At 38.9% G+C, this 12,825-nt stretch overlaps 2 protein-coding genes and 1 non-coding gene across 7 annotated transcripts; 1 reads left to right on the top strand and 2 right to left on the bottom strand.

Annotated features, from left to right (window-relative positions):
• The first annotated feature begins 6,426 nt into the window (after positions 1-6,426).
• Positions 6,427-8,874, top strand: fkbpl (FKBP prolyl isomerase like). Its single transcript, XM_034876765.1, has 4 exons — positions 6,427-6,446; positions 6,970-7,137; positions 7,264-7,556; positions 7,991-8,874. Exons 2-4 carry the CDS (start codon positions 6,972-6,974, stop codon positions 8,660-8,662), a joined length of 1,131 nt encoding a protein of 376 aa, XP_034732656.1. The 5' UTR covers positions 6,427-6,446; positions 6,970-6,971; the 3' UTR covers positions 8,663-8,874.
• Positions 8,875-9,080: 206 nt separating this feature from the next.
• Positions 9,081-9,153, bottom strand: trnaf-gaa. Its single transcript has one exon. It is a non-coding gene; the product is annotated as a tRNA-Phe (tRNA).
• A 1,559-nt stretch (positions 9,154-10,712) lies between these two features.
• On the bottom strand, positions 10,713-12,492 carry ebp (EBP cholestenol delta-isomerase). Of its 5 annotated transcripts, none has more exons than XM_034876794.1 (5): positions 12,419-12,492; positions 11,781-12,087; positions 11,649-11,685; positions 11,431-11,561; positions 10,713-11,318 (listed from the first exon to the last, which is right to left on the bottom strand). In XM_034876794.1, exons 2-5 carry the CDS (start codon positions 12,085-12,087, stop codon positions 11,098-11,100), a joined length of 696 nt encoding a protein of 231 aa, XP_034732685.1. In that variant the 5' UTR covers positions 12,419-12,492; the 3' UTR covers positions 10,713-11,097. The 5 variants fall into 5 exon arrangements, with proteins under 5 accessions (XP_034732685.1, XP_034732681.1, XP_034732684.1 ...); XM_034876790.1 differs by having other exon boundaries at positions 11,781-12,131; positions 12,343-12,489; XM_034876793.1 differs by having other exon boundaries at positions 11,781-12,093; positions 12,343-12,489.
• Positions 12,493-12,825: the final 333 nt, after the last annotated feature.

The raw sequence follows: 12,825 nt of genomic DNA, 5'->3' as shown, positions 1-12,825 counted from the left end.
CATCTGCCCTGTGGCTTCCGATAGCCATCTCCTCTCCTCAGTTGGTTCCTACTCAAGCTGCTCAGGTCTGACTGTACAACTGGCCCCTAGAGAAACAACATAATGGAGTTAAGGACTTTGTTATTCTCCAGATAATATACATTTAAATGTACTTAATGCCAGATTCCCTTTATTGCTGGTGGGCACAAACATGTTAGAGTGCTGTGTTTTAAATGTGATCAGCAATGGCAAAATAGCAGCGCATTTTGTGTGTGTTTGTGTGTCTGTGGGAGGGAGCAGATTTTATAATTTCATTTAGTCACACTATAGTAAGAGAGGCCAGGGGATTCTGTTTGGTGTGTCGCAAAAATAATTATTATACTACATATATTATTGTTTTTAATGTATGGTGTAAGAACACAGACCATTTTTTTGGGGGGCAAGTTTTATCCTTCCATTCAATATTTAGAGCGCATTTGGTGCAAATATGTTTTTTTTAACAATCATATTTTTGTGAAGCTGCAGGTAAGACAGACAAGATATGATAGATCTTTTTCCTTCCTTCCTTCCCGAAGCTATTGTGCAAAGGCACCGGACCTGTGTCCGGGCATGTTTCAGGCGCTTAGCGCCCTCCAAGACGATTCCTATTGGTTTAAAGAAATGCCAATTAACCAGAGCAAATTTTTCTCCTATTCCAGAATGTGGTGTGGACTAGTCAGACCTTCCTCCGCAGCGCTGTGGATCTGGCAATTCGAGACAACTATTTCTAAATTACAAGCAATAAAACACTGTACAGAAAGGTAAATCTATGTACTTCATGTTACAATATTACTATTTTTGAAAGCTAAAAGTATAAATAAAGAAGAAATAAGACAAAATTAAACAGTATGAGCATTACTAAAAGGTGCATCATCTTGCAAGTAGTAAATGTGATTAAAACAGCAGTTAACAATGGGGGATTAACGTTGAGATATTTGACAACTATGCATGATAATAATCTTTGTCAGTTTCCAGCAATAAGACAGGAGTTGTACAGACAAGGAGAAAGGATCTCCTGTAGCATTTAGTGGTGCACCTCAGTGGTAACGGTCTGTTGTTGAAGGTGCTATTGTGTTCATCCAGAAAGCTATAAAGGAAGTTAGAATTATTGCCCATGGTAGCTTGAGTATTGATGTGTGAGCAGAAACATAATTAATGCTCCCTCTCTGTCCTAAAAAAGAAATCATATAGTTTTTAATAGCAAACCCATTTCACAGTTAATCATGGGCTCAACCGTTTTAGGAGCTTGACTTAAATGTGCATGATGCAGTGTAACATGACATGTAACATGTGCATGTAACACTACATTTACCACACAATGATGCAATACTATGATGTCTTGTTACCCTGGGAGTTGAACTGAAAGCCTGGTTTTTCCCCTTGCATTTGGAGCAAGTTGGCCCTGACCTGTCAGACTCTGCTCCATCACTGTTAATGGAAGAGAAAATTCATACTTTACTGCTTATGCAACTTTGCTGGCAAACCAGTCTGAATTACAAGGCCACGCACCAAGAACGACTTTCTTATTTTTTATTGATCCGCCTACACAGAGTTCTCACATGACAGCGATTGATACAATATGCCACATGTGTTGGTGCCACAAGTGATAACTTTCACCCTCCCTAGATCAGTCTCTCTTGACCCTATCGTTTCACTGTCTCTAATCAGCCTCAGGATCAGCCTTGATCCCCACTTGACCTGAAAACCTCAATAAATCAAACTCCTCTGGACTGACAGCTCATTGGTATAGTACAGCATATGGCCAAATACCTCAATACAACAGGAAATGGTGAAGTAATTCAGATGTCAGATGCTGTCTACAGTTAAAGTGCATGACACACTCACACCTACATGCACTGACAACATTATATGGATCCCTCTCGCTGTGAGGGATAAACACCCCGTCGTGTGGCCCGATCTGTTTACAAGTTAGCCTCTGGCCAGCCAAGGTTGTGGAGGTTTTGTGCATGTGTGTGTGTGTGTGTTAGGAAATGTGTGATGGAGGGATTACAGGCTACCTGTCTGCCTCCTTCATTAGGAAAAAACAAACACAAACACAGGCAGAATGGTAGAAAAACTTCAACATTTAATGTTTGGTGGGTGGAATAGCCTGCTATATATTCCTGTTAAGAAGATGGCAAGATATCGTTAATTAAAAGGAAATTAGGCTATATCAATGTATCACCTTCTCTCTCATTCTCCCTCTCAGCCAGTAAATTGTGTTTACTTTTTATTGTCTGTGATGGGATTTACATTTTCAGTTAGTTCCGCTGTGTGATCATGCCGGTGGTCAGTCCATCTGTATCCTTGTGGGAAAAGTCTCCAACCAAATCTACTTCCATCCATCCATCCGTTTTATCTCCTCTTCTTCTATCTGGAACATTTCTGTATTTTGTTCACCTGTCATACTCCACCTTTTCCCTGATTGACACATGTTGGGCCCAACTGCTTGCAGGGTGCAACGCCAATCCTTCTGCGTACATCAAGCGGTCCACAGGCCCTGGGAAACATGATTTTGAACTTACCCACTGGGATGTTTTTACAAGAGGCCAGCTAGGAACTTGGAGGGAGCCAAGAGGAAGGTCAAGGGGATGGAAGGAGAGGGTAGATAGGAGACTCAGAGGAGATAGAGATGATATGGGTAACACATTGAAGAGAATTAAAGTGAAGGCTCTAGTTTGTGTGAGAGAGAAAAAGGACAAAGAGTTAATGACAGAAATGTTGGGAAGACTCTTAGAAGCAGGATGATGGATGGTTGTTCTTATGAATATATAGGCAGTTCAAAAGTATTTTAAAGCTCAGAGACTTTAGAAGTTAGAAGAAGTTAAAGCTTTAGAGACATAATTAAAAATTAATTTCACATGCAGTGCAATTAAAAAATGAACACTTTGAAAGAGTGAATAAAAAATGTGACAATTACTGTATAAGTATAACTTTAGTAAGCACCTGTAGCAGACAACATATCTTACATTTGATACTACTTATTTTCTTATAGCATGTCATTTATTGGCTTACCTTTTCTGTGTACATGCATTTAATTCAGAACTAATTAGGAGTGCCATTAGAATGTGAAAGTTTGCCAGTTTGCCAAGATGTATGACTTTGTTGTAAAACTACACTCACCAGTCATTAATAGGTGGAGAAAGTGTTTCATCTGAAAAATGCCAATATACTATACTCTCACTGGAAAAAAAGAAAAACTACTGTGTTACATTACTAATAGGATGACTAGAAAACAACACGCCCAATCTCAATGTTAAAAACTGAGACAGTAAATTTCAATTTAAAAATTTGAATATCTACAATACAAAACAAAAGATCTGGAATTAATACTGTCAGTGTCAAACTGTGAGAGAAAGGTGTTGATTGGACTCTCGTTTATGCAGTCAATTGCATTGCATTTATAAATGCTTATCCTTGCTCTTATTTAAATACATTAGATTTTTTTTCAACATTAAGCCTTGCCCTAACTCTAAGTTTCACAACAATATACAGTATATACTGTATATTTCAAGACTTTAAACTTGGTTTATTTTAATTTCTATTAAAAAACAAACAACTGCAAAGTCATGCTTTTCAGTATATCTACTTTATGCCTATCCCTCACATAATAGTGTTAAAATATCTGGTGTTCAAAATGTTTCTTCATCAGCGTAACTGTTTGCTACAAGTGTTTCGATTAACATGCTGCAAATCTGCTAAAGTTCATGAACATTTGGGTAACATCACCCAGCTAGTGTTACTGACCACATTGCACACTCTATGTAACTGTACTTGTCCAAGTTATGTCATGTGTGTATAGTACTGGGAAAAGAGAGACTACTACTGAAAACTTAATTTCTTACAGTAAATAACAGTTTAAATAAACATTTAAACTGGCTAGGTATATACAGTCTGTGGTAGTGAAAGTATAACCCACAAGAAGAAGTACAGCAGCATTTCTGTCTGATTATACTGTATCGCAGGTGCTAGAGAAATTATATTGGCTCGTGCTTAAATACAAGCTTGAACTGATATAGTTTACCATCATCCAAGTGCTGGTTCTTCATAGAGTGCCCTTTGGAATGTAGCCTGATTGGTTGGTCCTATATTACCATCTTTGAGCACCTGTTTAGTCATGTGAGTGACTCCAGCTTTTTTTGCTCTGTATGGAGAACTGCATGTCATATTCTATGTAATGTTGTTTGTAGCTACAGCTTTCCTCCTCTTTACCTAGTTGTTCTTGGTGGGGTCTCTACAAAGAGCATCTGTTTAATATGTCACATGACCGCAATGACAATGGCCGTGATGCCTGCAAATCAGATTAAGATGTTTCACTGCAGCACTTTTATTCTGTCATATCATATGCTCTACTTTATGTTTTATTTTAGTGTCCCAATGTTTTCTGCCCATTCTGAACTATAGCCCGACCGATACCGGATTTTTTAGGCCAATAGTGATGTCTATCTTTGGGAGTTTAAAAATTCCGATAAACATAGGGGCTGAAAGCAATTGCTTTCAACAAATACATAACATCTCACACAGCAACATCCCTTAGATTTTTGAAGTTGTGACCAAGATAAATACTGAACAGATTATGCTGCAACACAATGCAAAGAAAAAAACATATAGGCTACATCATTTGTTTTAGTAAAATTTGGCAAAATGTGACCATAAAACCTCACCATACTCTGGGCATGTCATTTCTATTCAGTTTGCTACACATGAGTCAGCTCATCAAATTTAGATCATGGCTAAATACTGCCACCTACTGACATATAATAGCACAGCAGGACATGAAAATCGACAACCTTAACTCAGTGGTCACACAAAAAACAGAAAGGTCTCATATAGATTAATTAATTACCTGACAAATTATATATGAATTTTAACTTATAAAAACCTTTTTTCTGAGCATCACAGAGACATTTTATAAAAAAAACTTGTTTGTCATGTCCTATAACACAAGGTCTCAATGTTAACACATACACCAACACTGATATATCTGCAATACACACCGAAAACAACCCAACAGTCATACAAAGCTAGTAACTTTCTGTCCAGCATTTTACAAGCATATATATTTTCCTGATGAGATTTCCGTCATAGTGGCTTTCAGTGTAAGGAAGGAATTCATTGTTTCACGATGTAAGGGTAAACGTGGACATTTTTAAAGGATTTTGTGAAGCCTTATGAGATTCACCTCTGTATACCTAATACTAAAACATGCATTGCAGTCCAGTGATGCAGTCTCATCAAGGGTCAAACAGGCCCCAGAGGACAGATTGCATCTCAGATGACATTCCTTTCTGTCTGTCTGTCTGCACACACACACACACACACGCACACACACACACACACACACACACACACATGTTTGTTGCCCAGTGGGGTATTCCTCAAATAGACCTAATGGCCTCTAGTGTTCAAAAGGGAGATGCCTTACTTATACTGACAGGACAGATTAACACACAGGCCTCAAACACGAGAGGAACAAGTCGAAGGTCAATACACACAGAGATATGTGTGTGTGTGTGTGTTAGTGCGCGCGCGTGCGTGTGCGTGTGTGTGTGGGGGGGGGGGGGGTACGCGCGCGTGCGTTTGAGAGTGTCAAAGCTTGAGCTACAAAACCCATTTTTTAGAGGATTTATGAAGTCAGCCTCAAACTTTCATGAAATAGTAAGAAGTTTTTGACTACTTTTATATGTAATAGGCAGTGATGGAGGACCCAAGTCCTGGACTTGAACACTTGGGACTCGAGACTCAACTCAGATTAGACAGTTTGTGACTCGACACTGGCCTGCCCTACATTGTTAGCCCATAATTCCCCAAGCATCAATAAAAACCACCAACTAGCATAGTTTTCTTTAGTTTTAGTTTAAATAATGAGAATATAGACTGTGTTTAATGTGCTCAAAGATCATTTGACACACAAACCGCAAAACAAATTTAGATTATATTCACACTGCATATACAAATGAGACAAGATATTTTACTCGAGGTTTACACTCCGGTTCAATGGGTGGCGGTAATGCTACTAGCTGGCCTCGCAACCGTCATTACAGACCAAGAAGTAGAGGAAGGAGACGAAAGCGTTTGTTTATGTTCTTCTGGGAATCTGACAGTTTTGTTTCTGATTGATATCAAATAGGCCTACTTAATGTCAACATTGTGTATGAGGTAAGTAATGCCTTTAATTACGTAGAGTTCGGCTACTTAGCTAACTAGCTACGTTACTACAGCTCAGATCATGTAGAATGATAGTTGCTTTGGATTGACATCATGACGATAGCTAACGTTAACTGATGCTTTCTAAAGCTGTTTCTTTGTTAGCAATTGCTTTATCAAGTTAATGTTAGGTGTGTTAATGTAACGTTACTTGGTAAAATTGTGTACGTTGTAGCTACGCTCACGCTGAAACTAGACAGCCCCCCAACTCTTTGTTAAAGGTAATTACTTAGCTTTTTCTGTTGAACAATTAATATGAAGTAATAACATTAGCTTGGTAATGTAGCAATGGCTAACTGCGTGGTTGTGGCTCAACTCTGGGAACTAGCAGACTCCTTATTTAGCCGTTCCGCAGGTCCCGGGCATTCTTATACAGTTTAAGATTCCAGTGTGTAAAAAAGTAGATAGCCTACCAATCAAATGAAATATGAAGAAGCAAATACATTACATTGAAAAACAAGTATTTAGACGTAATAGATAAACAATAACATCAACAGAGTCAATATACCTTAATCATGGGCTACAGAATTCGTTTGTTTTTAAATAAGCGTTCGCTTTTTTATCCATGTACAAATTTAATTCAACCACAAAATGTTAAAGTTTGGGAAGGACTAAGAGAATCTTGCCTTGTGTATGTGAAGTGTACCAAATATAAGTATAAGAGTTGTGCATTCTCTCAGGATAATGTCTGTACAGAAAATATGATAATCTTTTATTTATGTCTTCATAATTTTATGTTTGCAGGGATGGATCCTGTTCACGCTTTTGAAAGACTGCATGGCAATGGTGATCATGATGGCGTTGATGTGACCTCCTGGGTGTCGGTGTGTCCGAGAGGCCTCTGGAAAGTCCAGCAAAAGCTAAAACACAAAGGGAGTCCACAGACTGTTTCTAATTCTGGAGATGATGCATGTATGATGCTTTTCTATTACTTTCTTCTTTAATATGAATTATCTATTTTCAGTCCATAATTGTACAATCAAAATGTATGAAGTATCTTGAAATCTAGATCACATAATTTCTCTTTTTCTCTTCAAGCATTTTCATCTAGTTACTGTCCAAGGTTGGGTTCACTGTGTCAAGTCCGAGTGCGGCTCAAAGCTACCATGGATAAAGCAGAGAGTTTAGTACCTGAAAATAGAAATGAGCAGCTGCCAGTCCAACCTGATCAACCAGCGACTGAGGTTACAGAGGCTACAGCCTTCCCGAGGTGTCAGGACTCTGTGCTGCAGGTTCCACTGGGTGACTGGACAACACTGAGGCTGGGCGAGGGTCAGTGCGATATCACCGAAGCATGTGTGGAGGGGATGAGAGCGGGAGAGAAATGTGAGGTAAGAGTGAAGGGAGGCATTGAATAATAATTCAGTTAATTGTATGCCAACTTTTGGTTACAGTAAAACATCCCTCCCTATTATCATAATGTTTTTTTTCGGTTAACAAATGTGAAGAGTATATGATATTTGCAATATCCTGACAGTATATCGACAACTTGGATGCACTGGTAAATTCCCCCTGAATAGTGCTTGAAGTAAATGATCTAAGTTGGGTGGCCTTTAAGTAGCCTTTTTTTTTTAGATGATGCTATCAGGTCTTCTCAATGCCTAAAAAATGAAAAGATTGGAACTATTATTACTAATATTTTGATGAAGTCAAATCTCAACTGATTGCCAATTTGCCAGTGCTCACTGACATTAAAACATTAAATATGGATTCCAGGCTTTATAATACTATACAGCCGGTCTAATCATCCTTTTTTGCTTCTAAGATACTGATTTCTCCTGTGGGAAATGGACAAGATGTCTCAGTTCCCCATACCAATGAGGAAAACCTGCCTTTATGTGCCACAATTGAACTCAAAGCTTTCACACCAGGCATGGAATCCTGGGAGATGTCTCCTGGTGACAAGTGGCAGTGGGTGAAGTCACACAAAGAGAGGGGAGGAGTAAGATTCAGGAGTGGGGACATGTGGGGAGCAGCAGACAGCTACAGCCGGGCCCTCAAACTTCTCATCACTCTCCATAGCCATGTTAGAGAGGTGGAGAAAAAATGGCAAGAGCAAAAAGAAGAGGAGCCGGGAGACACAGACAGGGGAGATACAACAGAACAACTTCCTTCAGCCAATGAGTTTAAAACCATTAAATCAGAGCTCCACTCAAACATGTCCTTGTGCCAGCTCAAACTGAAACAACCAGAGCGGGCTAAGGCCAGTGCGGCTAAAGCTATTCAGCTGGAACTGGGTGGGGCTAAAGCCTGGTACCGGATGGGCCAAGCCTGCCAGATGTTGAATGAGCTGGAGGAAGCAGGGCAGGCGTATAGGAAACTGCTGGAGCTACAGCCAGAATCCCCTGCTGCTTTGAAGGCACTTAAAGACATAGCAAGTAGAGAGAAAGAGAGAAATGCCCAATTGGGACTTAGACTAAGCAAAATGTTCAGCTGAAGATGAAATATAATCAGTTTATTATAGAATGTTATCTGTAGAATGGTGTGTTTCTTCTCATGACACAAGTCACCGTGCATCTACAGCCACTGCCTGAGCTCAAATGTAAAACGATTAATCAGTGAATGCATGTTTTGCTCCCAACTCTATGCTGCTTGTGTGTGAGAAGCATGAATGTAACTTCAAAGTAAAAACTACATGCCAAAAAGTTATTTTTGAGCAATTTGTGTACTTTTAAATTTTTTTACAAACAAGGGATTCATGAGATAACAGTGGTAATCATTGTGTGTAATAAATGAAATAAGCTCTAAAAGAAATAATAATGTAGCTGTTCTAATTGACTAGATGTCGAGCTTTCTCAGTCAAGTCCACAAACTCGGTGGTCTTTCCTCACAGGTGCTCGGATGCTAATACAAAATGCCGAAACCCGGGATCGAACCAGGGACCTTTAGATCTTCAGTCTAACGCTCTCCCAACTGAGCTATTTCGGCGCATAGGTATCCGGGAAGAAAAGCACATCTAGACAACGTAGACAGTCTACGGTTTCTGCCAGCTAAATGCAATGAAATCAGTGTTGTTTTCCATATTTTTATATTGTATTATATTACACCTATTGTTTGTTTAGTTGTGCATCTACTTCATTATCATTTGTTTAGTACGGCAGATTTGTAGTATATACTATGTCTTATTTAAGTTAGAATGCTGTTGTAATTGGATTTGAATAGTCTGTATGGCAGTAGCATTTAAAGCTTTGCGTTACAGTCAGAAATCCCAACCACAGCTACTCTTGCAACGGTTGGGTGTCATCGCTACCGTAATCAGATAAATGTAATGTACTACAAACATATTTACAAATGTAAAGTACCGTGGAGTAGTGCAATGGGGGACGTTCTAAAACGCTTAACGTGAAAAGGCTTAACGTGGTTTAATGTACCTAAACAACGATCAATCATCACCATATTTACCATGGCCATATCTTGTCATAAACACTTACACCTGTCAAAAAAACTAAACTGAAATCCAACGATTATAGAAGTTAGAAGTTCTTCATTGGTGTCTATGGCGAGGAAAAGGCTTAACGTGGTTTAATGTACCTAAACATCGATCAATTATCACTATATTTCTCTCACATATTGCTCCTCATAACCAGTACAAACTGTCAAAAAATCGGACCCAAAGTCCTATTATTATGGACGGTAGCTAACATTAAGCGTGTCTCCTTCATTAAGGGATATTGTAAGGAAAAAGCTTAACGTGAAAAAGCTTTGGGTCCGATTTTTTGACAGTTTGTACTGGTTATGAGGAGTAATATGTGAGAGAAATATGGTGATAATTGATCGATGTTTAGGTACATTAAGCCACGTTAAGCTTTTTCACGTTAAGCTTTTTCCTTACAATATCCCTTAATGAAGGAGACACGCTTAATGTCAGCTACCGTCCATAATAATAGGACTTTGGGTCCGATTTTTTGACAGTTTGTACTGGTTATGAGGAGTAATATGTGAGAGAAATATGGTGATATTGATCGTTGTTTAGGTACATTAAGCCACGTTAAGCCTTTTCCTCGCCATAGACACAAATGAAGAAGAAAACGTTATCGTGAGATAACTTCTATAATCGTTGGATTTCAGTTTAGTTTTTTTGATAGGTTTAAGTGTTTATGACAAGATATGGCCATGGTAAATATGGTGATGATTGATCGTTGTTTAGGTACATTAAACCACGTTAAGCCTTTTCACGTTAAGCGTTTTACGTCCCGTGCAAGGGAGAGCGTCCATCTGTGGACTTACGTAGTGCACGAAGGATGGAACGAGCATAACTAACGTTACTTTGGTTCTCTCCTTCTCTGGAGCTGCTATCAAATTAAACAAACATTTAAATCTACAGTTCTAGAATACAGAGTACTTTTTCTTTTTGAGTTTCACAAAGACACATATAAAATACATTTTCACAAAACAATGCTAGTATGTCTTTTTCTATACATCGTAGTATGGAATAAACGTGATCGAATGTATGTATTTTTTTACATAAGAAAAGAAAATGAAGATGGTTTTGAGAAAAGATTATTTATTTGGCTATTCTCACCAGGCCCCACAAAGCCAGATGCACAAAGAACCAGCTGCACTTGAAAAGTAAGTTCTTAGTTTACAGGTAGGCCTACCACATGATAACTGATGAGACATGTAATTAATAATTTCTATTGGCTCATCTTTTAACGTCAGTACTCACCAGTAGCCTACTGAGCACCAAGACTTCTGATTTTTGTCCACATATGTACCCCTAATTCTAATTTTTATTATAACATAAAATATATGTATAATATAAATATATCCAAGACACTTGCCATGATCATGTCATGCAACTTCTGAATTAGGATACTGGAACCTTTTCCGGCCCAATTCAGGCACTGTTTAACATAGTTTTTTTTCCTGTTGTCAGTTCCTCTTAGACTTGTGAGATTTTGTGTTGTCAGTGTGTGTCTGGGCTGCTGACAGCTGTCTCCATGCGTCCACAATGAGCACCAGCGGTATGATGATCCACAGCACGTTCATGAACACGAAGTAGAACCAGAAGTAGATTGGGTGTCCCAACTCACTGTGAGCATACCCATCTCTGTGCTCGGTGTAGAAGTAAAGCACTGCTCCATACAGCTGGCCTGGAATCAGATTATGTAATAAGACCCATCGCGTAAATATGACAAACAACAATTTATTATAATCTGAAAACCTGCTGATGATTTTTTAAGTAATTACACCATTTTACTATACCTAATGAAATGATGAGTTGCAGAACAAATCTGTAGGGCTTGTTAGTTAAGAAGGCGAACACAGCCCAAAAACTGAAAGGACCCCATAACCATGCAGTCACAGTCTCCATGCAGACTGTGAAGTTATCCGCTCTAGAAATATGCAGGGTAAAAAAAAGTAACATCTTTATATTTTTTTTTGCAAAACTTCCACATAGTTCTGTGCAAAGATTAACTCACATTACATATCGACTGTCCCCTTTTGAGTACTCTTTCCCTGTAAGAAAAACATATAAAACATAATGACTGTTATAGACTGCACCATCACAGTTTAGACACTTCTCTAAATATGTTTTTCTTGTTTGTACTCACACAGCTGTGACAGGAAGCTCTGGTCTCCTGGAATAATATCATAGTACAGTGAGAACCATCCCTCAATGACGCCATGGATGAAACCACAAACGGCAAACCAGCACACAGCCAGACGCCTCCATGTCCCCAGCCTGCCAGTGGTCCCTTTCTGGCCGGTGATCAGCCAGGTGACAAGCAGAAAAACCCCAGACACAGAAAACAGGAACGCCAGAATCTCTGACATAGATCGGTCATTGGCCACATAGGTGGGAATCAAAAGGTTCCGTGGCCAGTAGGGATGAAGAACATCAGTTGCTGAATCCATCATCTGTTTCAAGAAAGGATGGTCAATGCTCTTCATCCACAGTAGTTCTAAACTTGATTGATTTCAACAATGTGATAAAGATAATGCACACATAAGTCAGTTTAATTATTAGGCTACACGATCGCTCTATCTATGCATTGCGCTCTACGATGCACTGCACAAACATCATTTATCCCAAATTTACAAACTGTTATCAGAGTTGAAGTTTTATTCAAGGAGCTTATAGAAGACAAAAGCAATACGACTTTTTGTTCTTACCGGTGATGTTACTAAAACGGGTGTTTAACCTCTGTATTATATAAAGAGTAATAGATAAATTAAAAAATATGAATATCTTAAAGATCCAATAGTCCTAAACTCTCTAACTGTATGCCATATCAGTGCCGATAAACTCAAACCGGAACTCAACTCACTAGAGCATGGGGCGGTTACTTGTGATTACGAAGACCAATCATACGTCCGTATGCATAGAACTAGCAGCACATGCGATCTGCTGGCCCGTTGATTGGCTTTTCATCTCGGAACATGAACTTTCTCGTTGACAACCACCAATGCAAATGTGTCTTGCACTCCATATACCGCCCCCTCTCTTCATGTAATAGTTCAACCTTTCAACAGTTAGTGAGGGGGGAATTATGGCACTTAAAGATATTGCATTTTAACATAAATGTTTACAATAAACAAGCTTTTTCACTTTGACGTGTCTGTACAAGAATAGGCGTAGCACTGAGCAGAAATAAG

Source organism: Etheostoma cragini, chromosome 7, assembly GCF_013103735.1.
Source record: "Etheostoma cragini isolate CJK2018 chromosome 7, CSU_Ecrag_1.0, whole genome shotgun sequence".
Classification (NCBI taxonomy): Eukaryota; Metazoa; Chordata; class Actinopteri; order Perciformes; family Percidae; genus Etheostoma; species Etheostoma cragini.
Note: the sequence above shows the minus strand (reverse complement) of the source record. Positions and strands in the feature narration are given on the sequence as shown.

Coding starts and splice junctions, on each gene's coding strand:
- fkbpl (XM_034876765.1), top strand. CDS start 6,972: ATGGATCCTGTTCACGCTTTTGAAAGACTGCATGGCAATGGTGATCAT. Junction 7,138..7,263: donor TAATTCTGGAGATGATGCAT/GTATGATGCTTT, acceptor TTTCTCTTCAAG/CATTTTCATCTAGTTACTGT. Junction 7,557..7,990: donor GAGCGGGAGAGAAATGTGAG/GTAAGAGTGAAG, acceptor TTTGCTTCTAAG/ATACTGATTTCTCCTGTGGG.
- ebp (XM_034876790.1), bottom strand. CDS start 12,120: ATGAAGAGCATTGACCATCCTTTCTTGAAACAGATGATGGATTCAGCA. Junction 11,686..11,780: donor GAGCTTCCTGTCACAGCTGT/GTGAGTACAAAC, acceptor TTTTTCTTACAG/GGAAAGAGTACTCAAAAGGG. Junction 11,319..11,430: donor GCAACTCATCATTTCATTAG/GTATAGTAAAAT, acceptor ATCTGATTCCAG/GCCAGCTGTATGGAGCAGTG.